Here is a 19012-nt window from a genome sequence, read left to right on the forward strand (position 1 = left end):
AGCTATTAGCTGAGCAGTGCTCATTGCACCATTGCTCCCTGTTGACACCAGCTATTTGAAATCCTTCTAACAAAGTTTCAAGGCCACACATTTGAGGACACATTGATGAGACTGTAGCTCAGTAGCAGATAATAATATGGGTATTGGCAGGTGGTGTTACTGTGTTTATGACCTACTGTAACCCATCAGACAGATACCTTTAAATGTTTGGACATTTATACACAGCAAGGTGTGCACACAAAACTGACATACTTACAAATGTGCAGCATTAAAGGAAAGAGTTTATGTACATCCATGTATTTGGCCAAGGACAGATTTTGATGCATTTTTTTGTGGATGTGGTTTATAGCCGAGGGAAAATAGGCTTTTGTGTCAGATGCACATTCAGGATTTCTTAAAAACACAAAACAATTGTGATGAACACGGCATTAATTTATGGCATTACCCAGCAATTACTGTAAATCTCAGATGGGCTATTGAAGACAACAGATGGTATAAAAAGTATAAATTCAAAAGCTACCTGAATGTTTATGACTAAAATGTTTGTAGTTCTCATATTTTACATGAAAATATTTCAATAACCATATTTAATGGTTTGTTTTTATGTAAATTCTGCAAAAAAAAGACGAACTATGGACTATTTTAAGCCATTCAAATTTTATAAAACATGATAAATAATATACATGCATTTGTGTGTGTGTTTGTGTGTGATATCAGGGATACTGTGTGTCTGCAGTAGCTGTCCACAGGCTGATGCCCTTCAGGATGTTTTCCTCCAGTTTCAGAAAATCACTGTACTCATTCATGTTAATGTCTTCAGTCTCCTGCAGGGATTTCACTGGTTTGTTGGGCTCCTGGGGAAAACCAGAGGTTAAAAAAAATCATAAAATATGTGTAGCAATAGATAGAGGGCACTCATCACAATGTCATGTCTACCATCTCAGAGCCAAACATACCAGAATGTCAGTATAGTCTTGCCTCAGAATATAAAGTAAAGTAAAAGGACTCTGTATGTACGGAACAATAAAAACAATACAATCATAGCAATGAACAAACAATAGGCCTATACTTACTAATAATTATCGAAAAGATTACACAAAAAGTCACATAAAGATACAGAATAAATATGTGGGAAGTAGGTTTGCTTGAAGTAAAAAGAGACACCGTCTACAAAGAAACAAAGGTGAGATTACTGCAGCAAAACAAAACCTCCTCTGCATTAATTACTGTCATCCACCTGACACATTTAGTCTCTGTAGTTGGCAGACAGACTGTCAGGCTCTGACTGTCAGTAACTACACTGTCAAGGATCAAATAATGATCTAAATGAATTAATCATTAGGAGAGAAAGAATACGCACATCAGATAGAGCGTCAGATGTAGAGTAGAGTAGAGTAGAAAGGGGTGACAGACAAATGCAACCTTTGCAATGTCAACTTTGAAACAGTGCACACTATTATAAGACATTTGTGAGTCCCATTGTACAGTGACAGAAGCTGTGAGTCAGGTTAGAGAGTGCAGTTTAGGTGAATGTAATGGAAATGGTTTCAAAGCAATGAAACGTGTCTTTAGATCATTAAAGTTAAAAGTAAAGAGTTTTAACTTCCAGTCAGGTGAAAATTATCTGTGTTACTACTAGTGACCAATTCTCATTATTTATTAAAATGCACAACTCACCATTTTCCTGTTGAGATCGTCAGCCTCCTTTTTCTGTCTTGCCCACAGTTCATCCCTCTTCAAGTAATCACTCAACCTGTTTTCCTCCAGTTCAAAGTATTTCTTCACACTTGCACTCTGCACACAGACACGAGAGAAAGAGAACAATTAGCAGCTCTAATGTATTGTAAGTTGTTTATTGCTCCAGCAGCCGTCTTTTTTTGAGATTCGGTGGATTCACACACTAACAGATAAACCTTTGCTTAGTATGAAAAGAAGCACAAGAAATAGGTTCAGAAAACGAAATTAGTAAATGTTCTTAGAATATAAATAATAATAAAAAACAGTGCCAATAATAGAATAGATTCCTTCTTTCTCTGTGATGTTTGTTTATCAAGTTGCAATTATGTACTACCAAAAAAGATATTCTGCCAATGGGTTGCCAAACAGTTGACAGCTCTAGCTACTTTATTACTCACGTTTCCTTGGTCAAAACTGACAATTACAGTATCAGGCTTTTCTGAATTTTATCAAAAAGGAGGACAGTCCTCCTCCAGTTACGTCTGCAGTGTTTCACTGTGACACACACATCTAAATCTAAAGTCTTTAAATGTGGACTTAACACAGATGCAATAAAGCAGTAAAATGACACTGGTCTCACCTCATTCCTGGAGGGCATGTAGAGCGTCTTTGGGATTTCAAAAACCCGAACCATCCCCAGGTCGTCGGTCACAGCCAGAAAGTGCTGCTTTGCTGAGGGAACAAATAAATCCAGCAAATGAGCAAAAACAAATAAAAAACAACATAAGCCCAGCAAGGACATTATCACCAAGGTTGGGAAAGTATAAATAAACAAACAGGGAGAGAGGCTGTATAGGAGAGGCAGAGAATTATGTTTTCTACCTGGGCGAACCCCTGCACTTAGGTACAGTCTTCCTGCAGCGTAACAAATATAGATTTCAAGACTTCGTAGTAAATACTTTGTATTTTCAAGTTTCAGAACTAAGTTAAAAGACAGCAAGCAAGTGTAAAATTACATCCAGAATGATTTGTTGATCCAGCAACTAAAAGTTATATGTATATACTTAGTGGTAATAGTAATAGTATAGTTAATAGTAATATTGTCTATGACAGGCAAGAGAGAAGTAATGCCATCTAAGGTCCATGTTTGAGGGAAGCAAATCAACCATTTTGCCTGTATTCTTACCTATAGGGTCACTACATATATTGTAAAGTAATTTCTTCTTAAAAGGCACACAGTGTACAATTTAGCAACAATTATTGGTGAAGTTTTGTGTTCGCTCACCTCACCCTTCCATTCTAAATGTGTTGGAGAACCTATGTACCATTTAGTTAGCATCAGCTCCAGATATAAAAAGATAATTCTGGGATCAAAAGAATCATGCTGTACACCAGAGATACCGTGAACTCACGCGAGGCGCTCCAGGGTTTAATAGAAGTAATCTTGGCGTTGGTGATGTGGGCGTGGACCCGTGCAGGTTCACTGGTCTTTTCCAGCAGATCCCACACATCAATACGGCCATCATCTTTCCCGATGAAAAAGACAGCAGGTCGGGACAGGGACCAACATCCCACTGTGCAAACCTGCTCAGAGCTTGGTGACAGGATGATGGGGCCATCCTGGGTGTGGAGGTTTACAGTAGGTCAGACAGAGTTCACAGAGATCCAATAGTTCAGACTCAAAGGTAAATATCACGATATCCATTACAGTCTCTGTGACAAGAAACTGCTACACTTTCGTCACCTATTTTATCAAATAACCAGTATCTGTGAAGTTGTGAAAACATGATTAAGCATGCAGATATTCATGGCGTGACATCACGTCAGTGGTGCCACTGGGAAAAAAGTGAATTCAGAGAATATAAGAGAACTGGACACATAGAATTTATTTAAATCTCACTTAAAAAAATGGTGCTGAATGTGTGCCAGTGTGCCCCTCTGTGAATGGGTGAATGTGAATGTGTTAACCAACTTAGAGCGGTCATCAAGAAAATCACGAAATAAATACAAACCATTTACCTGTCACCGTCTTACTCATGCCAGTCTGCATTCATTTACCTGCATGCATGACTTTCATTGTGTTTCATTGTGTTTCATTGTGTCTGTGACTGTTTTATAACTTGAATTACGTTAAATGATCTGTGTCCTGTTTTTAAAGTGACACTGTTACATTTGCCCAGGGATTAATCAATGTGCGTTTAACTAAACCAATAATTAAATCCTGATGAGTTTGTTATGTTATGATGGACTGAATGAACAGGATAACTTTGATCTGTTGTGCTTAGATTTACTTTAATGTAATCAAATATATGGATAAGATTTTAATAGTTTGTCAGTGAAGTTGTGGTTACCATGACTCCCTCCTTCCAGATTGCAAAATTCCAGCCGCCTGTGGTCAAAATAATGTCTTTGTAGAAGGGCGATCGTTGTACCGTATTTACCGACCAGTGATGGACACTGTAACAGTGAAGCGGCTTGGCACCTGTGAGAGAGAGACAACATACAGAAGAGGGTGCGATGTGTTGTTTTAAAAGTCCAGTGTGTAAGAGAGATTTAGTTTGGATAGTGCAAGTGCATAATCTTGTTTTTAATAAAGACTGTTTAGTTTTTGTAGCCTGGACAGACCAACCAGAGTGTGTAAGTTTTGCAGTAAGCAGAGGCTTACTACACAAGTGAAGAACAATAACATCCTTTCTGGTATGTGAAGGCCAGCCTGGCGTGTTTGGGTAAGGGAGGGACTGTAATTTGTTACAATCTGTAGTATCACTATTATATGTTACTAATTCTTAAGCATTGGACCTTTAAATAAAAGAGACACCAAAAGGAAATTGACCGCCTGTCTTCTGTGTACCTGCAACAATCACTTTCCCTGGTTTGTTTTGAATTTATGAAAAAGTTAGTTCATTTAAACTCTCTTCATTAATGCCGATACACTCACTGTGCACCCGTCCTGAATTGTCCTTGTCCAGTTTCCAGTCAGTGTAAACAATCTCCCCGTCCTGGCAATAAAAAAACAAACAAATAAGGAGCTAATTCTATACGGAATGTGGAATAAACAGCTACAGATATACTGCTCAAGTAAAACAACAGCACCTAATATGAACTTCACGCTTCACCACTTAGCTTATTATGTGTCTGCCTCATATTATTTGTAATGATGATAAATATTCACTTTAATTAATTTGAATTCCTGAAGCCTTGTATTGGCTTCAGAAAACTCATTTTTTGTACAAAACAATGTTTTGTGCTTTAAATAACTGCATGTTATACCCAAGCTTTTCTTCTTTTTCTTCTCCTTCTTTGGTGTTTTACAGCCCTTGGCAACTTTACTGTTTAATTATTGCCTCCTTCTGGATTTCATCAACCTTTTTCATGAATCGCGTCCTCGTATCCCCAGCTCCTTCACTCCAAGAAGAATGTAATTTATTTAAACGGCAGTGGTGTTTACCTCGGTTCCAATATAAAGCTTGGTATTGACATCTTCCAGAGCTCTGTGTGTCTTGGCTGAGGGTATTCTGAGCTGGCTGTAGCCCGGGATGATCTCTGAATGATCGTCATTTTCATCTGATGGGGAACAGCAAGGGAGAGAGTCACAGAGTAACACACGCATGCACGCATACATGCAGGCACACAGTGGAAGATGTAGTATAAAATGTTAACATTTTAAAACAGATTCAATTTGTAAAATGAATGCTGACAAGATGGAGTATTTTTCACTACTTGAGTAAAAATCAGTGCATGTTTTCAGAATAACAGGAAGCATAATCCATGCTTTCATAGCCCCAAACAGTTAGGCTTATTATGCAAACAGGGTTTAGTGATGCAACAATCACCCCCAGAAGAGGTGGGAGGGCAGCATAGTGGATCATTTTAAGTGAAGACAGGGTCTTGACAGTAAAGAAAGATGCTGTAAGTATGCGTTTAACACTACCGACACAACACTAATGACTTATCCTAGAGGAGAAAAAAAGAGGAAAAAAACAAAAAAACAGAGACATTAGTGCAACCTGTTCTGTAATCCGTGTTTGTGAAGTAGCCAACAGAAGGACAAAACGTGCGGTGTTTGAAGGGGCACAGCTGAGGTGAGTGAGATGGTAAGAAGATAGGAAGTTACAGGGAAAGAAAGGGAGAAAAGGTGGAGGTGGGTCTTAAGAGTTGTGTCAAGAAAGGGGACCGTAAAGGAGAAGGGTGGGAGGGGGTGAGATTGGCAGAGCTTGTAGTGATGGAAGAGGTTTTTTCCATCACAAAAGCCCAACTCTGTGTCAGGGACAGTACAGAACTGTCTGTTCACACACTCTCTTATCAACAGACAACTCCCACTCAAGTCTCAGCCTCACGGTGTTAGATTAGATCAGATTACCCAGTTGCACAATTTCTAAATTTGCTCATTACTACTTCAGATGTGTTCAAATATATGAGTCAGAGGATACAGCACAACAACATATGTAGATGTGTCTCCGTTTTACCGCCTTTAACAGCAACTTGACAGTTGCGTCATCTCCACAAGGGATTGCTTGCACAAACTTGGTCAAACTTGGAAAGTCATGTGGCACAGGGCACAGGGGAAACTTTTCTCTACAGAGGTTATTACTGCAAGTGCAAGTGACTCCACTATCAAAAGTGGCAAGACGCCCAGAACAAAACACTTAATATAGACCTCAGAATCAGACAGTGTATTATCAATCAATATAAGTCAAATATGTTAAGAAGCACCACAGTATCAATCACAGAGAGATTCATTTAAAGCTTAATAACATACTGCCCGAGGGCTGCTGAACAAACCCCAGCAGATTTATTGGCCCGGTTAGAGAGCACATTCATTTTGTAACCACCAGCCACCAAAGCTTTGTTTACGGAGACAGAACTTCAGCCAGACAAAGACAGGTCTCTTCTTGACCAGCCAGGACACACACGATCATCTTCTGGCTCCCAAAGAGGTTGAGCAGCATATTGCAAAGAGCTGACAGTCAGCAAGGCTAATGCTGCAACTGTGAGGGCCTTGTTTTGGAGGTATCACTTAATAAAGTGCTATGAAACTGGAGGAGAGAAGAGGGAGGCAAAGAGAGAAAGGGAATACCTGAGGGCCAAGTCAACCGTGCTCCACTGATCACTGCGCTCAACCATCCAAAACAGAATTTAAGAATCCCAGAACCATGAAGAAAATGCTCCGTAGTCATGCACACACGTCTAACTATCAGACAACTGATATTAAAACTTTTAATATTTATTATCGAGTGGTAGCAATATTTGACCACATTTCTTGCTTTTATAAGAATATTTAACTTCAGACTTCTCTTTCGCACAATCCACTGCTTTCTAAAAGTGTGTGAGTGAATTCTGAGCCACATGCTGTACTTTGTATTTATTGTACATAATTATAATTGAGAAATACTCGTGGAGGTGGTGCAAGCAACACATAAACAAATAAACCGAGACAGCCTCAATGGTAGAATCCCTCACCTGCTTTCCTCTCTGTGTCACCATTATCAGAGTAGTATTCAAAGTTGAACCTCAGAGGAGCATATTCTCCACTGGTATTGATCTTTGGTAGTGAAACCTGAGACAAGACAAAAAAGAAGAAGATGTTATTCCACATCAGAACTGGCCACAACATGTTCATCAAAAAATGAAACAAAAGGGAGGGCGTTATTATTCTTCTTTCATGAAAATCACATTTTCGAGGCCTAAACAAAACTCACTACATTTTGCACACGCCAGCCCTGGTGGAAATGTAAAGCCCCCACAGCTAGTTTCACCTACACACATTGAAATTTGGCATACTTTTATATCAGGATAATTAGGTTGGCCGGTGCCTGTGTCAAAGTCGCTCAAAACCCTGACACACATAAAGGGAAGTGAGGAGCCATTCAGTACTGCCTGCAGCCCTAGTTAGTTTTCTATTGCACCCCTGAGTCAGCAATACCCTGAATAGCGGTTTCCATGTGCGGTCCAGGTGTTTGAAAGTGTCAGGTACACTGTAGGGTGTCATCTGGGTCTTCTGATCTACAATAGCCTTTCCGTCAGAGGAGTACTGACTCAGCAGTCTTGGCAATCGTACATCCCAGAACAGTATAGCACTTTTAGAGGGAGAGACGGAGACAGAGAGACAAACAGATGAAGTTAAATGTAACCTATAATTATTTGTTCCGTGTTCATATTCCATTGTTCAGAATATTCATTTAATATTTAAACTGAATATGTTCTATGTAAAACCTACCAGTCAGGAGAGCAGGTTACGACCTGAACAGAAGTGTTGTACTTGTTCTCCACTGGATTGCCCATCCTGGTCACCTACTCCCATGAAGAGAGAAAAAATCAACAGGGAACCATGTCATGCACTGTAAAGTCCAGAGATCATAGAAGGGAATGAGGTTCCTGTGAAGATATGTGGGAGGTTAATGTCCCCCTGGGGCCACTCTGATGATTGCCTTACTTTACTTATCCAGATGAGTGGAGTGGCAGTGGTTGTCATGATTTATTATGGTTCACTTAAGAGACAAGGGACAGGGACACACTGAGGCCATAATGTATCCAATGAGGTATGAAGAAGAAACACATGGATTCTGTGGGCTAATTGGTCATTTTTTACCATCAGCCATAGAAATAAGCATTTCTACAGCTGGTAGCTTTACAGACACATTTAGTTCTGTTTTGTGCTGTAACCCACCTTCCCACTGCACGCATGTTCTCGTCTTTCTCTGCTGTGATTTTGGCTTCCCTGTGACTGATAAGCCAGATAAAAGCTCTTGATATAAATAATTATCATGGCAAAAGATCTGAGAATATAATTGTAATGTTCAGTGACAGCTATTAAAATCTACTCGGTCTCCATTAGGTCGGGAAGTATGTGTTTACATTAGATGTGATAACAGAGACTTAAGATCAGGAAACCTTTCAAGAATGGTTTTCTGAAAGTCACGCTGTGTAGTTACACATTAATTAATTCAGAAAAACTAAATGACACATTGACTAACCACGTGGAAACCTCTCAACTCCTGCCCGCTGTACACCTGATGGGATAACTGTTTGATGTTGGACATGCAGTTGATGATTCCTGCCACCCCCGCTGACCTACAGCTCTGTGTACCTCAAACGTTGGTGGCAGCCACTGGACATCAGTTATTCGTGCTTTGTGGCTGCTGTCTACAGCAGACACTGCACAGTAGCGCACGACAGGAGTCTTATTCCCTTTGTTGTCGCCCAGGTCCTGGTGGAAGATCAGACACAAGAGGCACAGCATGTATTGTACGTTCAGTTCAATCTAATCACAGAGACTTTCATTCTCACTGACATCATCCTGAAAGGGACTTAAATAGGTCATGAACAGATAGATCAAAGGTCTGAATACTGGCATCTGTAATAAAGCAACTATCATTAAAACAAAACAAAAACATTGAGCAGATTCTATCAAGTGTTTACATTTTGAAACAGTACTGCCCAATTTTTAAGAAACGAGAGAAAACATTTCCAATAAATCAGTTGATAAATAAAGGAAACACAAAGGAAAACATTACTGATTATTCTGGCAGCTGTATCATGAGAGTGCTTGTTCTATTTGGAATAAAAATAAAACAGAACACTAATGATAATAATCATATAAAAACTTCATGGCAAATCAAGGTGAACTTGTCAGCTCACATGAATTAAAGTCATAACATCTACTCATGTTAGATGAATGTACAAACACTGGCTGTGATTGGATTCATTGTGTAATATCTATGTGTTTTATCTGATAAGCTAGAAACAGGTGCTGATGTAGCACAGCTTTCACAGCACTCAAAGGCCCTTTAGCTGATACAACTGCCATTGTTGACACTGCAAACACAGGGGAGGGCAGTGATCTGATTTACTTGTGTATTATCTGCTATGGGGGCAACCTATAGCGGTGGATGGAGGGCCTGTGTAGCAGCTGGAGTATGTGAGCTTGTGCCGATGCTGTTGACACTGGGGAATGAAGAGCAAACACGGACAAAGAGAATGGAGTGAGGAATGGTGGGTGGAGGAGTGGAAAATAGAAGAGAAGGAAGTAGTGAGGAGAGGGCTGGAGACAGCTGTTCCCACTGTAGCCGCAATAAAAACACACAAAGCAAATGAGGGCAGGATGATAGGGACATATGTGTCTATTTAAAAATGGCAGTCAGGTGGAAGATGCCAGTGGAAGTCAGGCTTTACAGGGCAAATGTTGTTTAATATGTTGTGTCTGATGCATATGCATGGCTTAAAAAGCAGTCAATCATGAACATATTAATACACTATAACCACTTTTTGCATGTGTCTGGCTGTGGTGTTTGTATGCAAATACATAGGCTGTTTTTATCCGGGCATTGAGGTCATGTAATAATTAAAAACCATGCTTTGATATGTTTTCTTGGCATTTGTATGTTTGTTAAACTAGTTTTGACAGCTGAGGCTGGCTTAAAAAGGACCATTAAGCCACGGCATTCCCAACTAATGAAAGGGTGAGGATGAGGAGAGAACTTAAAAAGTCAACGTATCATCATCTCCGTCTGTCATACAGTCCCACCGAAGAGTGCAGCCTGTCTTTACAGCAAATATGATGCATGCTTTGATTCAAAAAGGACCCACGCTTGAATAAACCAGCTGACATCATCACCTACTGACGAATTACAGTGTAACGGATACCACATGTGATAGACCTACACTGATAGAGGACACCGAGTGTTATTGTATCAACATTCTGCACATTAAAGACAGCATAAGGGTACTTACGAATGTCTCAGTGTCAACAGACACCTTTTTAACACTTGTCTGTGTCCCCTGTAAGAGCATAATGTGAGCAGAAATGTCCCACAACACAACCTGAGACAACAGAAAAGTTCAACATATTATGAGTCTGGTGTGATAAATTCAGATGGAACACAAAAAACAAAAAGTAAATAATGTAAAATGTAATGAAACAAAATAATAATAATAGTCAGGTCTAATAGTACTGCTTGACAGAGCCTGTTCTCAGATGAAAGATGCAGCATGCAGATAATGTCACATTGTTCCTGTTCACTCAGGCCAAACAGAGGTAGAATAATACAACATAAATCTAACTGTATGTACGTGCAATATTAATTAGATGAAGATTTGATGAATCAAAGACTTTCTTATCATTCTCATATAACAAAAAAAAGGAAACAGATTAATAAGACAGCTATAAAGTACAAAAACAACTACAAGGCAGAAAAAAAAGGCAAGAGAGCTGCAAGAGATCAGAGTCAAAGTCTGCACCTGGCCATTCATGCAGCCGCCAACGATAATATTTGGATCTGACGGGCAGAACTCAAAGGCAAAAATGTCATCTGGGCACTCCAGCAGCAACTGCAAGAAAACACAGAAAACCCACATACAAAGGGCAAACATATAGGATTTCAAAGTACAAATTTCCACATATTGGGTGCTTGCCATTTGAGTATTTATTTATTCTAGCCTCGTCATACTAAGTTAAGCTTTTAATCCACAAAACCAAGCACATACAGGGGATTCCATTTCAGCAGGCATAAGGGAAAAAAGACCCAGGAGATATGATTGTATTACAGAGAAGTCATTTTTTAGCCTCTTAAAATCAGCTTGAAGTAAAATTAATGATGTGACTGGGCGACAGCATTTTATTCTATTTTAACATTATGATGTCTCTATTTTCCTCTACACAGTATCATCTGCATCGCTGAGCATTGCCCCAGCTGACAGTGAAACTAGAGCATGACACATGCACCACTGAAGGCATACGTCATGCACAACTCGTATTACTTTTGAGTGATTTAGCAGATCAGTTTTATTGATTCAGAGCCTGGGTCAAATCAATGGAGCCTCTCAAATTTTTCTAAAGCAAATAAATGGTCTTGAAACACAGCACAAAGCAAATCCTTGAAAGTGAGTATGAAGTGAAAATGGAAAGAATGTGCTTGTAAGCTATTAGTGAGGGGGGAGATAAATCTATCTTAACTGGTACGCTCAACACTTTCATTCAGATGAGTGTTTTTCATACCTGAGGATTAAAGGGATCAGAGAAGCAAAAGAAGACAATGAGGGACGGTCTGGCATCAAATGTAGTCGACTCATTAAACCACTCCTCTTTTTTCTCTGTCAAAGCCACAGCTATCACACCTACCACACCAAAACACATCACACAATGTATTAATTACACAGACGAGAGATGTGTTGAAAAAATGTCTGAAACCTTCTAGTTGAGAATCTACTGGCTCACCTCATGTTTTAAATTGAACTGATTGAACTGAGGTTTCTGTACTAATATTAATAATACTAATATAACAATCTGGTGCTTACTTGAAGCCTGGGTGATGACAGCTTTACAACAGTATCAACAATAATGCTTTTCCAATAGGAGATCATTTGAGATTGTAATATAAGACTTTCTTTCTTCTCTCGAACCAAAATATAACAATATAATCGATTAATATTTACCAGATTTTCTCTAATAAGGTGATAAGGTAAAAATATCCACTGTTAAAATCACAATTTCTACTCTACCCTGATTGAGATTTGGTAATTTACCGTAGATAGTCGGGTGCCAGTTAATGCAGCTGATTCTTCTGTCCTTAGTATACGTCTGGTCTGTGAAGGCCTGATAAAGCATCATTCCTTCAGAAACCTTCCCTGACCAGTTGTCAGCTTCAGGAGACGCCTCCAGGGCCTTCCAGTCGTCAAAGAACACATTCATGATCTCTTCCTGCTGAAGAGCTTGTAGAACACTGAAAAACAATCAACATTTTAGGTGGGAAAACATTTATTTGCGCTGCAGTGGGCAGGATGGGATCACTGCAAAAATAAATAATTGATAAGTTTAATCCATGTTATTAATATGAATTGTTTTTGGATTCACATGTCTCTGTCCTGAGATCACATGAGCACAGACAGAATAATTTAATACGCAACAGATGACTTGCGGCACATTATCCCTCTCTGAAACTTTGCCTACACTGACACGCATTTTACTGGGTTTACTGTGAGACTTCCTTTTTTTAGCTTTTTTCGGGGGGTATTGCAGCACCAGACCTCTTTCTCTCTCTTAGCTATCTTGTGAATGGTCAAAGTCTCCCGTGAAGCAACACATTTAGTTAACTGGCTGTAAACAGAGCACAGAGGAGGTACATAGGGGTTGTTCTCTCATTCAGATCACTTAATATTTATACCAGTTTTAAAGGTTATTATTGATCAGTAAAAAAAAACCCTGCCTAATTTATTATCGGGTCAGTGAGTGCATATTGCCAGTTTAAAACATTGGCTTATTGAGAGAGTTTATTGACTGAGTGGGTGCTAAAAGGTTCATATGGAATTATTGATCAATAACACCAATTAAATCCTATCTACTATGATTTTAAATCATGTTTCTCCTGAGCTACAGCTACAGTGCAGAGTGCTGAGACCACAATCTGCTTATGATGTTCTCTTATGTCTTATCTGGACACACAGGACAATCATGAGACAGACATTGAGATTATTAAGTATTATTCCGTTTTTGAAGAGGGACCAGAAACTAGGCTCTGTCCAGTCACAGTAATCATGTAACAATGGACTGGGGGAAGTGAGTGATGATGTTTTAGCAAGGCTGATGATATTCATTATCAATATCATGTATAACAGAAGATACAATATCATATTCCTTGTGTGGTGGGATTTACCTGAAAGTCACTGAGTTGCAAAAATTCTTCAGACTCTCACTCTGGAGGACGTTTTCAATATCTTCTTCAATTAATTCTCTTGGCTTGTACTGCGTGAACATATTCCTCTGATGTCTCCTGTAAAATAGACATGAGGTGTTTCACACAGTTACTATTAAGCTACAATTATGAGAGAAAATATGGTACATAGTCAATAATGAACACACCGCATGTCATATCACCAAATCAAAACAAAAACAAAAGTTCTAGTTTGAGGACATCAGGAAGCAGGGTGGGATCATAGGGATTGTTGTCATGTTATCTGATTTGGTTCACCTGTGTGCTTGCACTTTATGGAGAGCTATGGCAGCAGAATGAGTGAAGTGAAAAGTCATGATCCATTAGCGACAAATAGAGTTAAACGAAAAAATGTCTACACACTGACTAACTAGTAGTACTAAAGATTGCTTTCCTCACTTTGATATTCTATAGGGGAGACAGGTAAAGCAGATGACATTATTTAAATGAAATGACCCATTACCTTGAATAAAAATACAGATTTCCATGGATTTAAAGTGAGTTACACACAATGTTACACAATATATAACATTAATCTTGTTATTAGTTTTATATTTTTATGGAGAAATGTTGTATGTTATTTTCATCTTCAAATTTAATGTATGTGGACAAAACCTACAGAATAATTATGTATGAATCTCACTGTAAATATCTTAATTACTTATTGCACTCAAACATGTGAAATTTCCCTAGATGAGTGGTTGCTGGCAGAAACATATTATTGTCGTTGTTTTTTTTCTGCTTGTAGAGCAAATCCAACTGTACTGATGTGCTGGCATACCACTGCGTCTGAGCACTGCTGCTCTGCAGTGTGGGAACAGCCTGCATCCCGCAGTCCCTTCGCATCTGCTTGATGCTGAATCTGCTGTCTTGATAGGAAGCACACTCCAGGTAGCCGTCCCTAACATCTGCAGTGTTGCGATCGAAAAAACAGACAGGTGCCCCAAACTTCCTACGCATTCGAGAGAACTTGTACCACAGCTGATGGGGAAAAAGGACACAGATTACACAGATGTTAAACAAATAAGATTTAATGTGCATATATCTCATCAGGCAGATCATTTTGCTGTGGCAAACCCTAAAGTGAAAAGCCAAAAGAAGAAGATGCATATATAATCGTATAGTGTATGCTGAATTACCTTTTCTCTGGTCTCTTTAAAAGATTCTTCATCGATTTCCAGCTCACTGCCAAGTGATATCCATTGCTTTGGTTCTGGGGTTTTATTGACTTCACATTCAACCACTTCTGGTATCTCAGCCTCTGGGGGCTTCACAGCACAGACAGAATTACAGTAAAATGGAGAAAATGCAAAACAAGAACATAAAACGATAATTCAACTTTTCAAACAGTCACAAAATGTTTAAAGTAGCTATTAGTTTATTTAATTTATCCTCATAGCTTATTTATTTAATATCATAATGATATATTACACATACAGAAGGGGTAAGAAAGATATATAAAGAACAACAACAATGGACAAACACGTGTGATAGTTTCATAACCGCTTACATTGAGGATTCTGTCCTTAGCTTCTGGTGTCAGAACCAGGTAGAAACTCTGACCATAAGTGAAGTCTCTGTCAAACACCAACAAGATCTCATCATCTGGGTAGTCCTATCAACAACAGAGATGTGCCGTGAAGCAGTTTGTAGTTCCTATCTTTCTACTAGTCTCATTCTTTAATGGGGCAAACTAAAAGATTTGAATTTATTTTGGCAAAAACAATAAATCAGAATTGTAAATTATGAGGTAAAGCGTGGACTAGCACGCACACACACACACAGTACTTTGAACTTGAAACAAATTAGTCTCTAGGGGAGCTCTCTATTGTCTCTCAGTGTAGTAGAAATGAGATTCATGCTTAGAGTAACAGTGGTGGTTACGTGTGTTTAATCTAGATCACAAAACAAGGTGAAAGTAGGTTAAACTAGTTACTCTGTTCCCACAGCTCTTGACTGGGGGTCTGTGTATCATCACAGTGTCTTAGAGGTATTGACTGGGAGATCTACATAACAATGGGTCAGCCTCACCAGCACTATCTGCTTCACAGGGCTGAAATCGGACACTGCAGCTCTTCTCTTAATGTCCTGTATGATGTCGTCTTTTTTCAGCAGCTTGTAAGGACTCTCCCCTGTGACATCCTCATCCGCACAGCAACCAAAGAGCTCCTGGGTCGCTGATGTCAGGACCAAGGGGAAAACGTCCTCAGGGTGATCTTGGTGAAATAGATACAAATCAATGTGGAGGACAGAGGGTGGGTATAAAAGAATGAAGATCATTATTTGTTAGTTAGTCATGTTTTCAGAAGAAGAACCAAACTACTACAAATACACAGAATACACATGGCTTCATAGCTCAGGGGTTAGAGCACTGGTCTTGTAAACCAGGGGTCGTGAGTTCGAATCTCACTGAGGCCTGGTCATATATTTGTCTCATTTATGTGCACAGTTTAAGAATCAATTCCCTTGTAAAAGTTCTGTCTTTGGCTGGTCTTGGTCATCATTTGTGCATCACAATCGCTCCTTAAATCTAATGTGTAAGAATCAAATAAAAATGATGACAGGTTGTTCCAAAAATATGTACCATAGAGATCATGGACATTAACAGTGACGGAAACAAAGAACAATCAGTGAGAATGCAGAAATGATGACAATAATAAATGACTTTTTAACATCTTTATTTACCATAGCCAGAGGACTGTGATTCTTCCTCGTGCTTCTCTGATCAAATGCACAAAAACCACTCTGATCTTTCACCTGCCCTTGTATAATGGGCAGGTGAAAGAACACAGGCCACAACATCTTAATGCTTGTAGGGGGGATATTGTTTTATTGCTACTCTCGCAAGTGCAAAGCAGATCAATAATGCATACATTCAAGATATAAACTTCTCATTTGCAGTACACCCTGTACAAATACTTTTATGATGTAAAACTGCAGCACTGCGCCACTACTACAATAAGGTTTTTCTCAATAAACAATTCATGCATACTCCTATACTCCTATCTAAGTCCAGGCTCCATCCAGGGCACGCTACAGTAAACAGAGCTCTGTGTAATGATAGTTTTCATCCTGCTTGTGGTCTCACTCTTCAAAGTCTCTCCACAAGGTTGCTGAGGGGGACGTCGGGAATGCACAAGTACAGCTTAAGTAACCACTTCCCAGCTGGGTGTGTCAACCCTTTCCACTCACACCACTCACGCCTCACACCAAATCATTGTAGTAGAAACTCACACCCCTCATTTCACAGAGTTATGTGTCAAATTTGGCATATGTATTCATGGGAAGTATTTGCTTGGAAGACAAAAAGACTGTGATGTGCTGTGCATGTTCCATTGCCCCATAGAACATCTGTAGGTTGTGTTAAAGAGATACTTTAAATTTGTCTGAGACCTTGCGTAACTCACACAAGCCTAGGATTTGTTGACAGCAAACAGTTATTTATATCAGACTACGCTGTAACTTTCATCTCTGCTGACAGTTACTGCATATTATCTGTGTTTAGAAAGCTATGGGGAGAAGTGAAGACAACCTGCATTTGTATTTGTGTCAGTAAGCCAGCATGTCATCACTGTCACATGATAAGGATTAACAGCCTAACTGGGGACAATAAGCTGATCTCCATCAGTTAAGCCATTAACTTTCATGGTTAAAACTTATGATAGTGTTATATTAAGGTTGGGGTGAATCCACAGCAATGCATTTAAATCAAATAGGAAAACCGATCTAAAGGAACATTCATTTAAGTGAGAAGAAATGAACTTGTCAATCTGAATCTATAGAATGTTATGACCATGACTTTCAACTTCCCCCAGATCCCAATGACCTCATCCCCAGTAAAAAAGATACACTGATGATCTACATTAGACCAAAAGCATGTCCAAAGGCTATGCAACAGTACACTTATGAACACATCACAATAATGCACATAGGTTTTCTGACTGACACCTCAAGGCACATGACTATTAGTTGCATGTTACATCATCTCTTGTCAAGACAGCTCAAGGTTGAAGTATCCTACACTTACATAAACAATGAAATCCAAGCGACTTAAAGTATCAACAAATTATCAACCTTCAATTAGTTTACTACAAATGTAGGGTATTAAATTTAAGGCAGTGCTGTGTGACAGTGCAGTGCACTTCACTGTATCTAATACGTAGGATCTCTTAAAAACGGATTTGGTTTCACATCACTAGATTTACTAAAAATGGTTCATAATTTTTAAGATGCTAGTGTGAATGTGACTGTCATACAGCATAATTTAAGGGTTACAGAATAATATATAAAAAGTTGTTCTGCCTACGGAAGAATGGGTCATCACAATAAAATGCAGCTCACCATTTTATTTACTGTGTTTACGCTGATGTGTGCAGTATTGTTTCCCCAACACTCACCTCTCCTTCTACTGCCTGCACTGCTTGCTGCACTTTTTGGACTCTTCTCTGGCATCTTTGCTCATCAGACAAATTCACTGATGGTCAACTCTCTGAAAGCAACATACAGTGTCATGCAATGCATCAAACTGCACATTCATATCAGTACATTTCTATGTTTAATAGAATGACTCATACAGATTTCACACAATGCCATTTTCTATACACATAGTGACATCTTGTGGAGGATAAGTGAATTGCCCTGACATTTTCTTTTTCCATTTCCTGTTACCCTGCAGGGAGTTTATCATCAACAAAACCCTAAGGCTGCTGTGCATATTTATAAAGTATGCTTAAATGTTATAACTGAGGATATATTCATATGGAATGATGACTAAAAGGGTCATATCCTAAAACTATTCCATGACACCTAAAAGTATCAACAATCTTTGAATTTATTACAGTTAGCAAAATGTATGTCTCAATGTTGTGGTACAATACATTCACACTCAAATGTTTGCTTGGATATCAGCAAAATTAGTGAAATTATTAAAACCTAATTGTCATTTTTCTGATGTCTGCTCTTGTGACAAAACGTACTTGCTCTTTCAACATGTATTCTACATTATCTGTTGTAATAACTGTGTATTCAAGTGTGTGCTGCGTTTTAATATTGTATCTGGTTAATATGGTGTTATTACTGCTAGTAATAAACTTTTATAGAACGCAGTTTGACACAATAGTGCGCAATAAAATCCAAACCTTTCAGTTGAGAGTAGGTTATTGCAGAAAAGTGCAATACTAGAACTTAAATGTACTTACATTAAATTATGTTCTATGCTTGTTTATGAGCAATAAATAGAAAAGAACACCGATAAAATACGTTTACCGTTTGCCCCTAATGTATAATGTTGGTGTAACGAAGAACTGTCATCGTAAAGAGATATATAAAATCCATCCGGTTTTTGCACTCGACACCTAAACTACTGTTAATCTAGCTAGCAGCATTAATTAGCTGTTTAATGCTGGCGAAAGAGCTCTGTTAACAGCACTGGCATATTTTAACTTGAGGTGAGGTTAATTCAATCCTAAGTCTTATAGAATTAACATAAGATTATGTTACACTTGAAAAGTACAGTTTATGAACGAATAGATAAATAATCTTTACCGGTAGCTTGAACTTTCTCCCCCGGAACTCCGCGCGACACTTGTTGTGGTTGCCAGGGGCAACAGCCGAGCAAAACGGTGATTGAC

General features: G+C 38.8%; 1 protein-coding gene and 1 non-coding gene across 2 annotated transcripts; one reads left to right on the plus strand and one right to left on the minus strand.

Moving 5' to 3' along the window:
* Positions 1 to 427: 427 nt before the first annotated feature.
* dnai3 (dynein axonemal intermediate chain 3) lies at positions 428 to 18980 on the minus strand. The gene is made up of 22 exons (XM_044045003.1): positions 18927 to 18980; positions 17780 to 17871; positions 15414 to 15598; positions 14893 to 14997; positions 14522 to 14650; positions 14164 to 14363; positions 13326 to 13442; positions 12199 to 12395; positions 11672 to 11790; positions 10915 to 11004; positions 10408 to 10497; positions 8765 to 8884; positions 7895 to 7968; positions 7601 to 7754; positions 7138 to 7234; positions 5126 to 5241; positions 4616 to 4676; positions 4029 to 4159; positions 3090 to 3297; positions 2318 to 2409; positions 1678 to 1794; positions 428 to 854 (listed from the first exon to the last, which is right to left on the minus strand). Exons 2-22 carry the CDS (start codon positions 17832 to 17834, stop codon positions 714 to 716), a joined length of 2598 nt encoding a protein of 865 aa, XP_043900938.1. The 5' UTR covers positions 17835 to 17871; positions 18927 to 18980; the 3' UTR covers positions 428 to 713.
* Positions 15728 to 15800, plus strand: trnat-ugu. The gene has a single exon. It is a non-coding gene; the product is annotated as a tRNA-Thr (tRNA).
* Positions 18981 to 19012: the final 32 nt, after the last annotated feature.

Source organism: Solea senegalensis, linkage group LG14 (genome assembly GCF_019176455.1).
Source record: "Solea senegalensis isolate Sse05_10M linkage group LG14, IFAPA_SoseM_1, whole genome shotgun sequence".
NCBI classification, from domain to species: Eukaryota; Metazoa; Chordata; class Actinopteri; order Pleuronectiformes; family Soleidae; genus Solea; species Solea senegalensis.